General features: G+C 47.9%; 1 protein-coding gene across 1 annotated transcript in view; it reads left to right on the top strand.

The window, feature by feature from the left end:
- The window catches only part of RTRAF (RNA transcription, translation and transport factor), a 39612-nt gene that overhangs the window by 14868 nt on the left and 8225 nt on the right, over positions 1–16519 (top strand). The window contains exons 5-6 of the mRNA XM_029598331.1: positions 1842–1930; positions 14977–15045. Coding sequence (XP_029454191.1) covers positions 1842–1930; positions 14977–15045 — 158 coding nt within the window. The remainder of the gene's footprint in view (positions 1–1841; positions 1931–14976; positions 15046–16519) is intronic.

The following is a 16519-nucleotide window of genomic DNA, read 5'->3' as shown; positions in this document are numbered from 1 at the left end:
ACAGTGGCCATACTGGAACCACAAGAAAGGAATAGGTCAGAGCAGGGGCTGCCTCTGGTGGTTCTGGCAGTATCTTGACATTGCAGCATTGGTCTGTGGCTCCTCCGGTTGGAGTTCCAAGTGTCTGCAGTTCTAAAATATTTTATCAATGTTTAGTACATTTTATATATACGGGCCACGTGCCAAATGTTTTAGGTATGCCACTGATGCTAGAGCCTATGTGTATTTTTGTCTGTATGAGATCCTATGTGCAATGCAGGTATATCTGTGGGAGTCTGTGAAAAGCTTGTGTGTCTTTGTATGTCTCGCTCAAGGCATGCATGCACACGTACATAGTGTGTGTGTGTGTGTGTGAGAGAGAGAGAAAAAGGTTTGTGCAGCTCTACCTCCCCCCCCCATCCACAACAATCGCAGGGTGACTGGAAATCAAAAGATCCCAAGTATGGAGAGCAGGAGATTTTTTAATCCTTATTAGTTTTGTTTGGTGTAGTTTCTTTCTGTTTTGAAATATTAGAACACTTTTTAAATTTTTGGATGTCTTATTCCTCAGATGTATTGAAATATTTTGATTGGTGTTTGTATTTCTCAAATTTATGCAAGTTTTGTTTTTTTTTTTAATTATTAGATGTTCGGCTCTTTTGATATTCTTTATTAGTATGGTATTAGTATGGTTTTAATATGACTTTTTTATATCTAGATTGTATTGCTTAAATGTTTTGCAAGGAATGTTTGTTTATCCATTGTTGCATTGCATAATACTGTACAATTTTTGTTGGCATGTTTCTATTTATACTTTTTGGTCATTCTATTCTGTATTTTTTAAAGGTCTAGTTCTTGTGGAACTTTAATCCTTGCTGTGAAAATGATGGTACTTATCATTGGCTTTAGCATTACGGTCATCTCTTCCTCATTTATATTTTAAACAGAAGTTTGCTCTCTATTATAAACTTCACTTGCAGGCAGAAAATGGTTTTGAATGTTCTTTCAGAAAATTATTTTTTGTTCAATTTTTATTGTAACGGCTGTTAATAGATTAGGCGATTATTTTAAGGGATGGACTTAGCAAACCGATCCTTAGAGGGAAATTGGCTGTGAGCATAAATTGATAGTCTTTTTTTGCATCAAAGGAAGTAGTGCTCACAGGGTAAAGAGCACACAACTACCCAATCTTTAGAGGGAACATTGCTCCCACAGAACCTCTCTCCTCTAAAGCTTACTGAAGAGATCCTCTGAAGGATCCACTAGGACCTTTAGGCTTCCTTAACATCCTAAGATGTATTGCATCCAGCCCTATAGCTTTGAGTTCCCCCACAATCCCTTTTCCCTAAATGGTGTGGTGTATATACCCTGCATTCAAGGCACCCCTGCCAGTAATCATCAGTCTTTCTCCAGTCCCCCCTTCAGTGAATACTGAACCCATGTATATGTACTTCTGCTTTTCTTGGTTACCCTTCACAGTCATTCCTTTCTCCTGTCTAACAATCCCACCTTGGCATGTCCTCCTTTAACTCATTAACTGCGGTTGATGTGCCTCGCTGATATTTTTGCAATTAACATAGGCTGTTTAAAATCCTGTCGATTAAGTGGCCACAGATGTATTGTACAATAATAAAAACACTTTTTTCTTCACAATACAAACACAGTTGACCTTGTTAATTTAGAACTTTTGTCCCTCTGTATACACAAGTCCTATAATACCTCTGTGCTCTTCAGAGACATTTTAGCACTGCAATGTATCAGAAAATTGCAATTTTCATTCTGGACATTTAATTTGGGAATTATGGTCATTCTGAGTGTGCAGTGTAAACATTTTATACTTTTTTTTTTTTTTTTTTTGTAAGTCACTAATCCGGACTTTAAGGCTGGTGTGTTGGCTTTGGCTAGTCTCCTTCAGATCCAGCGGCATGATGATTACCTGTTAATGCTGAAGGTAAGTAGCACTTTATGCATGTGTTATGTGTTTAGATTCTGTGCTTGCATCATCCTTCTCTCACAATTAGTATCTCAGTATAATGAACATGTAACTTTGGTCTTATTCTAACCCCTACCCCACCAGTGAGGTTCTATGGGTTCGCCTTCTCTCTAGATTAGAGACAGTAAATAAATTGAGATTTTTTTTATCTAGCTGGTCATGTAGCCAGGAATTTCAGTTCTCCTGAATTCATTGTAAAGATTTTTTTCTATTGGGCATTAAAACACCACTGCAGTGGCTCTTGTTTCTTCTAGCAGAACGGGGGGGGGGTGCACATCCAGTGTCCACTATCGCTGACAGAGAGAGGGCTCTCGGTTCCTGTCTCTCTCTCTCATTTGTATTTAAAACAACTGCTAGTAGGGCCCATTGCAACTGAGAACAGTGACAGGTTTAGAATTTAGGTACTCCTAGGTACTATGCTCACCCCCCCCCCCCCAGCTTTTCTTACCCTCCGGGCCTGAGATTGATTTTTGACTACCATCCCACAATCTACTTTCCAATTCCATTCTCTCTCCAGCTCCATTTTCCTAGCATGTAGCCAGATGGACTCAGGACCAGTGGGTTATGTGTGCCCCTGCTAGCAGATGGAGACTGAGTCAGGTTTCAAAGCTGACGTCACCCTTGATACACCCCTGCAGTGACCTCAGCCATTCAGTATCTCTCCGTCTCCTAGCAGATGTGGATGCTATCCCCACACCAGCAGCGGTGTTAGTGGGATTGCAGTACTAATTCAAAGGAGAAATTTTACCTCCAAATTGAAAAGATCAAGCCCCGCTCTCCTGTGGTGATTTCTAAGGGTCCCTCCTCCAGTTGAGAATTCCTGAGGTGATTTCCGAGATCCCTCCGAGGTGTGCCTTGGTCCAGTAGCCGGCTCCTGCCATGGACTTTGCTGCTGAAGCAGCTGAAAGGCAGCGGGTGGTGAAGGCCTAAGCCCTTTCCCCTGACAGCCAGAGACTGTCTCTGTACTCATCCGGTAAGTTCTGAGATCAGGTAAGTAGAGAAGAGTTCCCTGTACGTACCTGGATCAGTCCAGACAGTGGGTTATGTCCCCAATCCAGCAGATGGAGTCAGCCAAAGCTTCGAGGGGGCGTCACCATAAGTACTACTACCCCCTCTGCAGGAGTTCAGTATCTTCTGACTCCAGCAGATGCGAGTAGTAGAATCTGGGTTGCTCCAGATTGCCTGAAACCATTTCTTACAGTGATTACTTGTCTTCTCTGTTTTTCTCTCACTGTTTTTGTTGGATCAAGTTTGCTTTATTTTAAAAAAAAAAAAAAGTTAAAGAGGGTTCAATTTGGGACGGCGTGACTTCCCTCTGCGTTGTCTCTCACTCTCTTTCTCTCTTGGTGCTAGCTGTAACTTGTGAACCGGGGTAAGTGCATTCTTCTGTGTTTCTCTTTGCAGCTGATTTTGCTCGCGGCTGCTTCGGCTTCGCCGCGTTTTTCTCCCTCACCAGCAGCCATTTTGCCGGTTCCTCGTGGGCTGCGGAGGTGAGCGGGGAGACCTTCGTTGGCGGGTTGTGAGGCCAGGAGGGCCCCCCCGCGGCACCGTTCATCGGCGGGCAGTGCAGGCCGCTCGGGCCCCCCCGCGACACCGTTCTTCATCGGCGGGCAGTGCAGGCCGCTCGGGCCCCCCCGCGGAACCGTTCTTCATCGGCGGGCAGTGCAGGCCGCTCGGGTCCCCCCGCGCCGGCGTTTTTCCTTCGCGGCCCCCCCCCCCCGAGGCATTTCGTTTATTTTGCCTGTCTCCTCCGTTGCCAGCAGTGCTCACGATGCCGTGGCCAGCACGTTGCTCGACCTGCGGTGAGCCGGGATCGCGGATTGCCCGTGAAGGGATCTGTGCCCGGTGCCTCCCCGGGGGGGAGGGCCCATCGCAGTCCCTTAGCGAATTTTCGGTTTTGACAGGCATGCCCGGGCGGCGCGGGCCGGCCCCTCCCCCATTACTGGCGGGAACGGCGGCCATTTTACATGCCCAGCGCTCTGAGGGGACTCAGGCAGCGCTGGATGACAGGGACTCCCCCGAGGTTTCTCCACCGAATTGGCTGCCGGACAACAGCCTGACGGGCCAGGGTCCCACTGGGTCCCCCCCCCTCCGGGGCTAGGCCGGGATTCTCCCCGGACTTTGTACTGTTAATGCACACTGCGTATTTGCAGGGCCTCGTCGCTCCCGCAGCACCGTCTCCAGCCAAGGTCCCGCGGCTCTCGCCTCCCTCTCAGGCCCCCCCCGTCCCGGCGGGTGTGGGGGCCACCCTGCCTCCCGCCCGCACCTGGATTCCTGCGGGCTCCGAGGGAGCAGTGACAGGCCCGGCGTCTCCTGGGCCGGACCTGGGAGAAGGGGGCCAAGGGGATTCCACCACAGAGGGGGACGATCCGCACACGCTGCGTCTCTCCCAGGGGGAAGAGCTGGACGAACTTATTCCAAGTGGGTCTTGGATCCAGGAGCTGGATCTCGATCCACCGCCGGACCCGCCCGCTCCAGTAGCGCCCGCTGTCGTCACGTCGGCCAAGAAGGGAGATCCGGTGCTGGCAGCCCTCCGGCCGAGGGCTCGGGCGTTTCCCATCCATGATTCCTTCCTGCAGCTTCTTACTAGGGAGTGGGACGCCCCGGAAGCTTCCCTTAAGGTCAGTCGGGCCATGGAGAAGCTGTATCCGCTACCAGAGGATTTCCTGGATCTCATCAAGGTTCCGAAAGTGGACTCCGCGGTGTCGGCGGTCACGAAGAGGACGACCATACCAGTGACGGGTGGCGCGGCCTTACGGGATACGCAGGATCACAAGTTGGAAGTCTTCCTCAAGCGGGTCTTCGAGGTCTCCGCAGAGGGCGAGTCTTCTCTGGGTGCAACAACTTCTCACCTCTCAGGTTCTGCCGGCCGAGGAGGCCGCCCAAGTGGATAGGCTGGAAGCTGCGGTGGCTTACGGGGCTGACGCCTCCTATGACCTGCTTCTATGACCTGCTTCGGGTCCTGGCCCGATCCATGGTCTCGGTAGTGGCGGCGCGTCGCCTTCTATGGCTTCGCAACTGGGCGACGGACACTTCCTCCAAGTCGAGCCTGGGTTCCCTGCCATTCAGGGGTAAGTTCCTGTTCGGAGAGGATTTGGACCAGATCATCAAGTCACTGGGGGAAAGCGCAGTCCATCGCCTGCCGGAGGACAGGTACAGGCCCTCCAGGGTGTTTTCGTCCTCCCGCACCAGATCCAGGGCGCAACGGCGCTATAGGAACTACAGACCGGCGGTCTCCAGGCCCTCTGCCCCCAGGTCGCAGCCCTGGTCCCGCTCCCTTCGCGGGTGTAGGCCTGTGCGTCCCGCCTCGGGAACGGGACAACCCTCTCCCACGTCCTCCCAATGATGTTCGGCTCGCCCACTCCACCGTCCCCCGGATTGGGGGACGGCTGGCATTCTTCTACAAGGAGTGGGCGCGGATCACCTCGGACCAGTGAGTCTTGGACACCATAGAACACGGCTACGCGTTGGAATTTGTCCGCGCTCCAAAGGGACGGTTCATCTTCTCCCCCTGCGGATCGGTCTCCAAGCGAAGGGAGGTGCAGTTGACACTGGACAGGCTTCGGGAGATTGGCGCCACTGCGCCCGTGCCCTCCAGAGAGGTGGGCTTGGGCCATTATTCCATCTACTTCGTGGTACCCAAGGGCGGCTCCTACCGGCTCACCCTGGACTTGAAGGAAGTCAACAAATCCCTCCGGGTGGTTCGGTTTCGGATGGAAACGCTGCGCTCGGTGATTGCGGCGGTGCATCGAGGGGAGTTCCTAGCCTCCTTGGACCTGACGGAGGCCTACCTTCACATCCCCATCCACCGGGAGCATCATCGTCTTCTCCGGTTTAAGATCCTGGAACAACATTTCCAGTTTGTGGCGCTCCCGTTCGGGTTGGCGACGGCACCGCGCACTTTCACCAAGATCATGGTAGTCGGGGCGGCGGCTCTTCGGAAAGAGGGTATTTTAGTTCCTCCTTACCTGGACGGTTGGCTCATCCGAGCGAAGTTTTTCCTGGACGAGGCGCACGCCCTGCGAGAACACATACAGCGGTTCTCTGCATTACCAGTTCCCACCTCCTGGGATTACCTGCAGCTCCTGGGGGTGATGGGCTCCACCATCGACATGGTTCCTTGGGCGTTTGCGCACCTCCGGCCCCTACGAAGAGCACTTCTCTCCCGTTGGAAACCGCTGTCGCAGGACTACCAGATGCTCCTCCCCCTGCCGCAGTTTGCCAGGATCAGCCTGGGCTGGTGGCTGGATCCAAAGAATCTGGCTCGCGGCGTGTCCCTCGACCTGCCAGATTGGGTGGTGGTCACCACCGATGCCAGCCTCGTTGGCTGGGGAGCGGTCTGCGGCCGCGGCGCCACGCAGGGGACGTGGTCCGCGGAGGAGACAAAGTGGTCCATCAATCGCCTGGAGACCAGAGCGGTCAGACTAGCTCTGCGACACTTCTTGCCACGCCTTCGGATTCGGGAGGTTCGGATCTTATCGGACAATGAGGCCACGGTGGCCTATATCAATCGCCAGGGCGGCACTCGCAGCCCGCAAGTCGCGCTCGAGGCAGCGATGCTGATGCAGTGGGCGGAACGTCATTTGGTCCGCCTGGCGGCCTCGCACATCGCAGGCGTGGACAACGTCCAGGCGGATTTCCTCAGTCGCCAGCTCCTGGATCCCGGAGGATGGTCCCTCTCCGACGAGGCGATGCAACTTCTGGTCCAGCAGTGGGGAACTCCCCACACGGATCTGATGGCGTCCGCACAAAACACCAAGGCTCCCCGTTTCTTCAGTCGCAGAAGAGAGCGAGGAGCGGAGGGAGTGGATGCCCTAGTGCTCCCGTGGCCGACAAATCTCCTCCTATACGCGTTCCCGCCTTGGCCACTGGTGGGAAGACTACTCCGCAGAATAGAGGCTCATCAGGGGACTGTGATCTTCGTCGCCCCAGAGTGGCCAAGACGGCCCTGGGCTGCGGACCTTCTCCACCTGGTGATCATCGGACCCATCCGACTGGGACATCTCCCCCGCCTCCTGCACCAGGACCCGGTATTTTTCGATCAGGCAGAACTCTTCTATCTTGCGGCCTGGCTTTTGAGAGGCACCGTCTTCGGCGCCAGGGCTACCAGGAGGCGGTAGTGTCCACGCGGTTGCGTTCCCGACAGCCTTCGACGGCCGTGGCCTATGCTCGGGTCTGGAAGGTTTTCGAGCTGTGGTGTACTGACCAGAACACGAGACCTGCTTCGGCTTCTGTTCTCCAGATCCTTCAGTTTCTACAAGCGGGGGTGGACAAGGGGCTCACCTGCAACTCGCTCCGGGTTCAGGTGGCCGCCCTTGGTTCGCTCCTGCGCGACGGGGCCTCTCTGCTGCAACACCCGGACATTGGAGTCTCAACCTTGTGCTCCGTGCCATGTCGGGGCCCCCGTTCGAGCCACTGCGGAATGTGACGATCAAGGACCTCACCCTCAAGACTGTGTTTCTGGTGGCCATCTGCTCCGCTCGACGCATCTCGGAGCTGCAGGCCCTGTCGTGTAGAGAGCCTTATCTCCGTTTCTCCGACTCTGGAGTTTCTCTTCGCACTGTTCCTTTCTTCCTTCCGAAGGTGGTGTCTACGTTTCACGTCAATCAGACGGTGGGACTGCCGTCCTTCTCCTCCTCTGAGCCGAGGGCTGCTCCTCTACCTGGAGGCTACGAATGACCTCCGGACTTCTGACCATCTCTTCATACTTTGGTCCGGCCCTAGGACAGGATCTCAGGCCTCGAAGACGACCATGGCTGAAGGCCGGCATTGCCGTTTGCTACGTTGGGGTGGGGTGGACTCTCCCGCCCGGCATTGTAGCGTACTCTACACGCTCTCAGGCGGCTCCCTGGGCGGAAGCTCGCTCGGTTTTCCTCTCAAGAAATCTGTAGCGCAGCCACCTGGAAATCGTTACACACGTTCTCGAGGCACTATCGTCTGCACCTCGCCTCTTCTGCCTCTGGACACTTTGGCGAACAGGTTCTATGAGCAGGCCTCGCAGGACCCCACCCGAGTTAGGGAAGCTTGGGTACATCCCACTGTCTGGACTGATCCAGGTACGTACAGGGAAAAGAAAATTATTACTTACCTGCTAATTTTCGTTCCTGTAGTACCATGGATCAGTCCAGACGCCCACCGCGTTTGGGTTCTAATCCTGCTTGGCTGTTGTTCTAAGATACAGTCGTGTTTTCTGTCTTTCACGATTTCTCAGTTTTCACTGTTTGTCACAGTGCCCTGTTGGGTTGACACGCTGTATTCATCACCTCCTACCCGTTGGTGGGACGGTTGCAGTTCTTTACTTAGGTTAAGCGGCTTATTGTTGCAGTTTACTTTCAACTTGATCCAATACGGGGGTTTGTTTACTCGGGCTTTGATATACTCGATACTGAACTCCTGCAGAGGGGGTAGTAGTACTTATGGTGACGCCGCCTCGAAGCTTTGGCTGACTCCATCTGCTGGATTGGGGACATAACCCACTGTCTGGACTGATCCATGGTACTACAGGAACGAAAATTAGCAGGTAAGTAATAATTTTCTTATGTGGAAGGGCTTCGGCAGAGCTTTCCTCCGGTCTCCTTGCTTGGTGCGCCATACCAACATTGTTCCCGTTCGGGCGAGGGAAGGGTGGTGACACTGATGCAGGCTTGGCTGAGAATGAAGAGAATAAGTAAACTCTCTCACTAGATAAGTAGATTTGAGGCAATTGGCAACATGCTACAATGAATATGCCTATTTTGAGAGCATCTCACATTTAGAGTGGCTCTCTGCCTAAGACCCCTCCACCCACCCATACCCATCCTGTTCCTTTTAATACAAAATTTGTGTTGATGTCCTATCCATGCAAAGTTTTCAGGACATGGGGGGGAGGGGGATGTTATCTTAGAATTCACGCGTGTGTGGGCACATATCTCAAAGTAGTCTCCCATTGCTTCTGCATGGATTTTCTTATTTGGTTGCTCAAATGAGCAAATGTCAGCTAAAATTGGTCTCCCTTCTCTGAAATCAAAAGATTCATAAACAATACGACTAAGGAGTGCTTTTTCAAATTACAAGTTCTTAAAAAGCTGAAACCCCTTCTGCACTCTTATGATTTCCGCCTGATTCTGCAATCAATCATCCTCACCAAAGTTGATTACTGTAACTCTTTGCTGCTCGGGCTCCTTGCTGTCACCATTAAGCCACTACAGATGTTACAGAACTCAGCCGCCAGGATCTTAACAAACTCAAAAAAGAGGGACCACATCATGCCCATCCTCTACAACCTCCACTGGCTCCCTATCAAATATAGAATTCTCTACAAAGTCCTGACCATCATGCACAAAACCTTACACAACCTAGCCCCAATTGATCTCACCTTCCAGTTTCGCACTAACAACTCCACCAGACCGATTAGAAGACCATACCAAGGCACTCTGTTCGTCCCTCAAGCTAAAACTTCTCTAAGGAATAGGGCCCTTTCCACAGCAGGTCCTACTAAATGGAACACTCTCCCACCAGACCTCCAACAAGACCCCGGCCCAACTTCCTTCAAGAAAAAACTTAAAACATGGTTATTCAGCCTAGCGTTTCCAGAACCTGCATGTTAGCCAATACTTTCTCTCCATAGTTTCGACATATCCTTTCTAATTCTCCTTGCAAGTATGGCATGTTATTTCGCTCTCATATTCTCTAATCACCCTTTATCCCTCGATAAGGGCCACAGAAACCCTTTGGTCTTGTTTCTCATGTCTTTTCTTTCATTTCAAGCCCTTGGCACTTCATCTATCTTGCCTCTCACCCTTACTGCAACCTAGCCCAAACTGATTAATGTGATCGATTGATTATTGTAACTTTATTGCTATGTAATTCAAATTGTTTACGATGTTTAACTTTCATACTATGTTACTCAAAGTTGTTTAGATGTTTCTTGTTCTATGTAATGCTCACAGGCAAGTTTGTTTCACTGTAAACCGGTTTGATTTGCATCCAATGCAAGAAGATCGGTATATAAAAGTTAAAAATAAATAAATGGAGAGTAAGAGCCAGGAAATGAAGGTGGAGCCTTTATTCTTGGTAGGACTAGGCAGAGCATCTCGTATTGCTTAATACATTGGAGACAAGTGCAACTGATGCAACACATCTGTTGCAAACTATATTGTGTGCTGGAAGCAACATGGGGAAAGAGTAATAGCTACTCACAGGGGCAACCGAAGGTTACAAATGGTAGCCATTTTGTTATGTGAATGGAGAGCTAAAGCTGTTGTCATGATTTTGTGTTTGAACTGCTGGAAAAACTCATTTTACTGGGTTTGCTCCATCATGGGTGGATAGTTAACATTCATTCTATCTTCATCTTAGTAAAAAATAAAAAATTGATACTTTTTTCTTCCCACCCATCTCCTATTTCTAGAACAACTCCTCCCCCCCCCCCCCCCCCCCCCCCAATTCCAGAGGATGTCCATGGCAGGACCTTGGACTAGAATATATCCTTTGGGATTTAGTCTGACCTACAAGGAAATGTTCCCTCTCATTCTTTATTTCCCTGGGGTAACTGCAGCCTCGCTGGTCTCAACCTATCCATGGGCAAGTGATTTTAAATTTATTTTTTCAGTTAATCCTTGTAATACGCAAGACTTGTGTCTGGATACAATGTATCCTGTGTTGTGCAAGGTGTCCTGTTTCTTTCCACTCCTGGAACCAGTGAAAGAGTTAATTGACCTTGAGTGGAACACTCAAAAAGTGAGTTTTTTAAAGATGGGCGTTCCTTGGTGGGCCTGTACCTCTTGGATCCGAAGGCAAAGGAGTGGTTGCAATTCCTGAAGGTTGACGCTTTGGTGTGCATTGTCACCAATCGAACCACCATCCTAGTCTAAGGGGGAGCAGCACTGAAGGATATCCAGGATAGAAGAATTGAGGCCATTCTCAAGCAGGCAATTGAAGAGATGGAAATGAATTTGTAAATAGCTTCTTGCTACTGCTTGGTGGCATGAGCAGGTTTGCGTCTCTCTCAAGAGATTTAAGGAGTTGGAACAGATAGCAGGCCAGCCATAGAACCAGGAGCCACATTTTTAGTGGATGCAGGGCATGACTTGGTGTGTACAGCCGCTAGAAGTGTAGCTTCTGTGGTAGCAGCAAGATACTTGTGCCTTTGGAACTGGTCAGCAGATACTATTTCTAAATCAAATTTGACATGGCTATCCTTTAAGGGTTCCTTTTTTTTTTTTTTTTTTTTGGGAGCAAGTTGGAGAAGATGGTGAATGGATAGGGTGCCCCCAAGATTCAGCAATTTGCCACAGGGCAAGAAGGTGGCAATGCATTCTTTTGGGGTGAGAGAACACTCCAGAGATTCTTGTCATTTTTGCCCTTACAGAGATGCAACATATCAGCAGTTGCGGCCCTTGAGAACATCAGTCTTTTTAAGCCTTAAAAGCCAAATAAGGATGCAGGCTCCGTGACCAGAGCATCTCAATCTTCACAGTGAAGGTGCAGTTCCAGAGATAGTTGGACATCTATCTCACTTATCTCAGTTGGGCCCAAATCACAATGGACCAGTGGGTTCTGGATGTAATAAACAGCTATGCTTTAGAATTTCTCAAACTTCCTCCATATGCTTTTATAATCTCTTTATGCAACTGGCTAACAGAGTGGCAGTGAAGGCTACGTTGAAGGCTGCTAAACCTCAGGGCCGTGATTCCAGTTCCCAGATCGCAGAAAAATAGGGGGTGATAGCCTATTTTCATTCCCAAGAAGGAAGACTATTCCTTCTGACCAATCCTGAATCTAAAGGGAGTCTGCTAGCATTTGCGAGTGACTTACTTCAGGATGGAACAGTTATGCTCTAATTATAGCAGTACAGAAAGAGAAATTTCTCACAATCTGTTGGAAGCCCATCTACATTTCCCCATTTGACAGGAACATCAGCGGTTCCTTCGTTTTGCCATTCTAGGCCACCATTATCAGTTTCAAACCCTACCATTCGGTCTAGCTACGGCATCCAGAACCATCACAAGGTCATTATGATGGTAGGGCAAGGTAGGTCTCTGTGCAAGGAGGGCATTCTAGTCCATCCATATCTGGATGACTGGTTGATTCAAGCCAAAAGTGCAGAAGAGTCAATTGTGTGTCGTGAACTAATCTGCCTACTTTAGGAGCTAGGCTGGGTGGTGAAATTAGCCAGAAACAGTCTACAGCCTCTGAGCACGATTAGATACGGAGCAAACCAGAGTGTTCTGGATGTGTTTCTCTGGCAGGAAGTTGGTGAGTCAAGTCCAGTCCTTGAGGGTGCTATTCGCCCAATGGTATGGACTTATCTGCAGGTCTTGGGGTTGGAGGTAGTACCCTGGGCGAGGGTCCATATGCAGCCACTAGTGTGCGTTACTTGCCCAGTGGAATCTAATCACAGGAGTATACAGTAAGGCTCTACTTGTCGATGGAAGTAGGCAAGCAATCGCAGTGGTGGCTACAAACGGCCCACCTCTGGAAAAGAGTGCCCTTGGAGACACCAGACTGGTGCTTATGACAGATGTGAGCCTTCTAGTTTGGGGGGCTCATTGTCAAGAGTTGATGGCGCAAGGTTGGTAGAATGCTGAGGATCGAAGTAGACCATCAATCGTTTTAAAAGCATGTGCAGTTCACTTGGCATGTCTACAGTTCATCGAGCGGTTGGTATGTCGCATGGTAAGAATGTCTGACAATACCACGATGGATGGAACCAGAAGTCATTAGGTGACAGTGGAGAAAGATACTTTCATGGTGTGGGCAGAGCAACATCTTCATATCAGTCTCTCGCATTGCCAGTAAGAACAATGTGAGGCAGACTTCCTCAGCAGGCAGGTTGTAGACCAGGAGCGTGGGAGCTGTCAGACTATGCTTTTTCAGCTCAGTGACTCGTTGGGGCTGGCCGTATCGTCTGCTTAAGTATGGTTATTCTCTGGCAATGATATCCACATTGATTCATGCTAGAAAGTTTTCTGTCTCTCTGGCTTATATTACAGTTTGAAGAATATTCAAGAACTGGTGCAGGGTGAGCAGTTCTCATCCTCTTAGATTCCACTGATTTTGGAATTTTTGTAGGAGGGTTGGTTAAGGGCTTGGCCCTAAACATCCTGAAAATGCAGATGGCAGCTATCACATGCTATAGAGGGCGGATTAATTGTAGGCCCTTGTCCTCCCATCCAGGTGTATCTAGGTTCTTGGAGTCAAATCTATATCCTCACTTTCATCTTCAAGTGCCTCTTTGGGACTTTAATCTGATATTGAGACTTTTGGGGTTGCTTTTCGGCTGCTGCATGATCTCTTCTTGTGGCTGCTTACTTTGAAAATATTTTTTCCGGTGGCAGTCTGTCTGAGGTGTATTAGTGAGGCATATCTCGAGCTACTACGAATAACACTGAGGGATGGTGCAGCTCAGGACTGTAACTTTTTTTTTTTTTTACCGAAGGTGGTTTAGGATAGAGATGAGCAGGATTATCGGTTGTTGCATGCCTTAGATATAAAGCGGTATCTGATGCGGTACTTGGTCTGACCCAGGGTGGAGTCTAGCAGGTGGAGATTGTTGTCTCCTGTCAATTAGCCGGGCAGCAACATGGTCCTCCTTACATAATTTCTCCAAGCATTACCGCTTGGATATTAAGGCTCAAGAGGATATGGTCTTCACATGGGCAGTGTTGATGGGAGCGCAGACAGCCTCCCACCCATTTAGGGAGTAGCTTTGGAACATCCCACTGGTGTGGATTGGCTTGCCTGAGTGCAGAGGAAGGTTAAATTACTTCTATGTGATGGTTTCCTTTCCTGTAAGCAAGGCAGGCCAATCCACAACCTTCCCTGGGCTGCCTACTTGGTTTTGTTTTCGGTTTGTCCCATATTCAGGGACAATGCAGTGTGTTCTTTAAGAGTTGTTTGAAGGACTGGTAATTGAAAAACTAGCGCCTAAGATCATGTGATGTTAAATATTTTGCTGAACCTCAGTACTTCCCAGTTGGCTGGAAGTAATGAGTCGTTGACTGTTAAGTCATAGTTCAAGTATAATCAGTTTGTCCACAATTTGGCTTTTCTAGAGATACTGGCTGTCTGTCAGGGCAGGACTATCTGTCTGTGATAGTCAGAACAGCTCCCCTATGAGGAAAGACTAAAGAGGTTAGGACTTTTCAGCTTGGAGAAGAGATGGCTGAGGGGGGATATGATAGAAGTGTTTAAAATCATGAGAGGTCTAAAATGGGTAAATGTGAATCAGTTATTTACTCTTTTGGATAATAGAAGGACTAGGGGGCATTCCATGAAGTTAGCATGGGGCACATTTAAAACTAATCGGAGAAAGTTCTTTTTTACTCTACGCACAATTAAACTCTGGAATTTGTTGCCAGAGGATGTGGTTAGTGCAGTTAGTATAGCTGTGTTTAAAAAAAGGATTGGATAAGTTCTTGGAGGAGAAGTCCATTACCTACTATTAATTAAGTTGACTTAGAAAATTGCCACTGCTATTACTAGCTTCAGTAGCATGGAATAAAGTTAGTTTTGGGTACTTGCCAGGTTCTTATGGCCTGGATTGGCCACTGTTGGAGACGGGATGCTGGGCTTGATGGACCCTTGGTCTGACCCAGTATTGTATGTTCTTATGTTCCATCTGCTGGTAGGACTGCATAACCCACCAATGTGGGACTGGTCTGCCTGCCTTAGAGGAAAAGATATTCAGGTAAGAAATAATTTCACCTCTCCTTTAGGTTACCCTGGTGTCTGATCCCATGTTGCTTTCTTTCAGCAGTTTAAGCCTCTGCTCAAGCTGAATGATATTACTAAATTGAACCTTTTCTGCAATATTTAAAATGTGGTGAACTTTCCGATTGCACCTAAGCTGAAGTTTTTCTTCATTGCATTTGCTTAAGCACTCATTGCATAATGCCTGCATACCAAAAGGACATTTTTTTTAATGTGTTACGATAGAAAAGACATACATTGATATTACAACTATTGAATACTGCAATTCATTGGAGTACCTGGCTCAACTTTATTTTTATTTTCCCCCCCAGGCAATTCGCATTCTAGTTCAAGAGCGCTTAACTCCGGATGCTATAGCTAAGGCAAACAAGTCAAAAGAGGTATGTTGATGTGTTCAAATTAAACTCTCTGAAGACATGAACAGATACGTTCAGTGTTTAACTATTGGAGGTTGATGTCCCGTCTGTCTGTAAATGGAAGTTCTATAGACCTGGTAGGCAGGAGCATGTGAATTTGTAACCTATAACCAATGATTCTTCCCTACTGTTCTAGGGAATTATTCTAATTCTCACTTATTGTCTGCAGAGACAATAACTAAAAATGTGTCAAATCGTTGCTGGTAAAGTGTGTAGGGTTTTTTAAATTTTTGTTTTGCTTTATTTTTATTCAGCACTTTTACAATACCAAACCATAAGGTTAGGGCATAACTTGACATGGAAAAGACATTGCGTTTTAGATTTGTAATCTCACCTAGAAGAGCAAACAAAACTAGGGGAAAAAAGAGCCATCTACAAAATGTAGTATCTGGCCCTCAACGGTAGGAGATTAAAAGTAAAATGTGTAAAAGTTCAGCCTTTGCCTTACTAACACACACACACACACACACACACACACACACACACACACACACACACACACACACACACAACCATCTTGGGTAATAAAACTTAATAGAAATATTTTGAGATGTAACTTTTCTGTCATGAATCCTTGATGAATTCAAGAAACAAAATTAACCATTACCTACAGCCCTAATACTGTTGTTCACAATTGACCTTACTTGCCTACGTATCACAAAGAAACCCAACAAATTTACATGGGAATTAAAAAGTCTACTCCCAGAGAAGACTACTTGATGTATTGACAGGAAAAGCTTCCTCCTAGTCCATGTCATTTTGCAAATGTCAGGAAAATCCTTGCTCTTATACCCCAGAAAAAGCACATCTGTTTCTTTAAAAAGAATAAAAAAAAGTGTCCCCTCCTGATTGTGCTCAAGAATAAACAAATCCATGAAGGTAGCCTTACTGACTTGCTTGCTCCTAGGGCATCTCAAAGATTTGGGTAACTGAACTATCAGTGGACAATAAATTACCCATTGGTTCTTCCTCATGCCTATCATACCATTTCTTTAAGGGAAAATGGAATATCTTGGTGAGAGATGCAGCAGCTTCAGAGTGTCTAAGAAAAGTCTGACTTGGAGATATATAAATTGCAGGTTAACCTGCCAAGTAGACTTCTCTAGGACTTCTAATGTAATTTGTATAGCTATATTATAACTACCATTAAATAGCTAGTTCATGGGTTTTTAACTTTATTTATTTATTTATTTTCTGAAGGGTAGAAGTTTGTACTACAAAAAATCTGGAATATGGCTAGATACTACTGGCCTTGAGTTTGGAAACTGAATTTATCAGTAGAAAATAGTTTAGTTGACCAGAGAATTTGAGACTGGCAATAGCAATCCAGATTTCTTCAAGGGTAATATTCTCTGGTCTCAAAATGCTATACCACTTGACTTTAACACACTTGGGAGAAGGTCCTGAGGATTCTCACATCCCCACCAACAGCAGTCTT

The sequence above is a fragment of the Rhinatrema bivittatum genome, chromosome 4 (genome assembly GCF_901001135.1).
Source record: "Rhinatrema bivittatum chromosome 4, aRhiBiv1.1, whole genome shotgun sequence".
NCBI lineage: Eukaryota > Metazoa > Chordata > Amphibia > Gymnophiona > Rhinatrematidae > Rhinatrema > Rhinatrema bivittatum.
Note: the sequence above shows the minus strand (reverse complement) of the source record. Positions and strands in the feature narration are given on the sequence as shown.